This window comes from Perkinsus marinus (assembly GCF_000006405.1).
Source record: "Perkinsus marinus ATCC 50983 genomic scaffold scf_1104296970484, whole genome shotgun sequence".
In the NCBI taxonomy this organism is placed as follows: Eukaryota; Perkinsozoa; order Perkinsida; family Perkinsidae; genus Perkinsus; species Perkinsus marinus.
Genome location: NW_003202425.1, coordinates 1 through 2,054, shown reverse-complemented (window position 1 = coordinate 2,054; position 2,054 = coordinate 1). Strand labels below are relative to the sequence as shown.

The window sequence follows — 2,054 nt, the reverse complement described above, 5'->3', positions numbered from 1 at the left end:
TGCATAACAATCAGAAATGATTTTCTATAGTCCTCACTGTGGGAACTCACCTAATGTGAGAACCTTTCGTTAGCCGCGGCTGTGACGTGAGTTGCAAGAAGAGAATAGCACGCAAACACAGAGCGGGAAGAGTATAGTGCCCGATGGAGAAATGGGGGCGGAATGGTGAATGTACCGCGTCTATATGTCTCGATGCAGACATTTGACATAGAGGTGATCCACAGGTACTCGACCATAGATGGAGAGTCTCCTCAGTAGCGAATTGGACTACAAACTGTTGTTCGAATGGAGGACATGAGCACTGTCTCTTTGTGCGCGTGTACGATAGTGCCAACACACACGCCTCTCCCCTAAAGGCTACAACTTGTAACCAACAAGGGTAGGTGATTGATTGGTCGTAGCCTTCCATTGAGTTCTCATCGTTATGGTTGCTATTATGATGGTTTGACGTTCCATACGTTATGAGAATGACTAGAAACAACAAGCGGTGACAGGGGATAGCCTGAACCGCGTCACTATCGAGAGTTATGCTGCATGTTCCATGTTCTATGTTGATAACTGTATTTATTGGGATTAAACTGCCTTAAACAAGTGAAACCTATTCACATTTTGTCCGAATTGATCCCTGCCTGAGATTCAACTGTGGGAGTTGCGATAGGCTTTGACTGACCAAGTGTTATGAGATACTTCATACAGCGAGGTACACTACTGTACTCCGCATAAGTCTACTTTTCTCGCCAACTTCCATTTTACCTCGATGTCAAATCATTCCCAAAGATTCTCTGACGAACTTTAGTGAAGTCACTTCACTGCACATTCAAGTGAGATTCTGAATGCTTGCTCTCACACACAGAGAGCCGTTTTCGTCAGCGACTAAGACTTACGTCTGGTCTCTGCAAGTCGAATAGATAACCTGCGACAATGTCACCCTCCGAGAACGTTCATCAGCTGACGATGGGAAGTTAAAACAGCCAACTCCATGCACAACATTGTCGTATCGGAATGGAAACTCGCGAGAAAAAAAGATATACAGCGGACAGGTGTCACAGAGGGACATCAACGCCTTCCACGCCACATACTCACACGCATACAGGTAGTATAAAACGACTAAGCATGTCGTGGTATACTGCCTACTCGGGATAGAGACGAAAGAGAAAGATCTATCGCACAGTATGATCGTCAGCTCCTGAGCAAACAAAGAAAACGCTGTCAGTGCGATGCTAGTGCATGTGGGGGAGTGCGGAACTCGAAAGAATCGAACCTTCGGATTTTCCTCAACGTCGACGTAGGCGATCCTTGCAGTGCCCAGGGCATACAAAACACTCATTGGCAACTCGCAACCTTCAGGAACGTCACATGATGAACACAACAAAGTAGACAGCTCCAATTCCAATATGCCGTCGCCGGGGATCGAACCGGGGTCTTCCTCGGCAAACGTGAAAAATCCTTTTGAACGTGAAGTTCGACAACCATATGTCAGTCTATCCAACATGTACGTCCTAATCAGTTACTTTGTTTTTGTTTCTAGCCTCTATAGCCGTGATCCACGGTCAAATAAATGGTAGGTTTCGGAGTTGGTACCACTTGTACAATCTTAGCAGCCATATTATACGGTCTGCAGTATATACCTTGTAAACAGTATTGCACCTACGATGGTGCTGTCTTCCAATGGTTCATGTGCTCGGGTATTGTGTGGGGTGGTATACTATTGGAAGTCGTTGGCATGCTCAGTGGGCAATGGGATGGTCCGCAGATATTCCTGTACGGAGTTCTCTCCGGTGCCCTATGGGGTACTGCCAACTTCATCGTCATACCGCTTGTTCGTATATGTGGTCTGGCCCTTGGGTTCTCTCTTTACCATATCATCAACCTGAGCTGGGGATACTGTCTGTCACGTTTTGGTCTCTTCGGTATGGACCGCGATGTCGGTCGAATTCCGGTTATGCGTGACGTTGGTGTTTTCGTGCTCCTTTTCTCTTTCGCCGTTCTCTTCTTCGTCGACCCGGAGGAGTCCCCGGATGAGTCCGAGTCGGCCTCCAGTGGGATAGAAAAAA

General features: G+C 47.0%; 1 protein-coding gene across 1 annotated transcript; it reads left to right on the top strand.

The window, feature by feature from the left end:
* Positions 1-1,675: 1,675 nt before the first annotated feature.
* Positions 1,676-2,039, top strand: Pmar_PMAR000222 (conserved hypothetical protein; the record flags this gene model as incomplete). The annotated part of the gene is made up of 1 exon (XM_002767596.1): positions 1,676-2,039. A coding segment is annotated over one exon (364 nt), but the record flags the coding sequence as incomplete, so codon positions are not given.
* Positions 2,040-2,054: the final 15 nt, after the last annotated feature.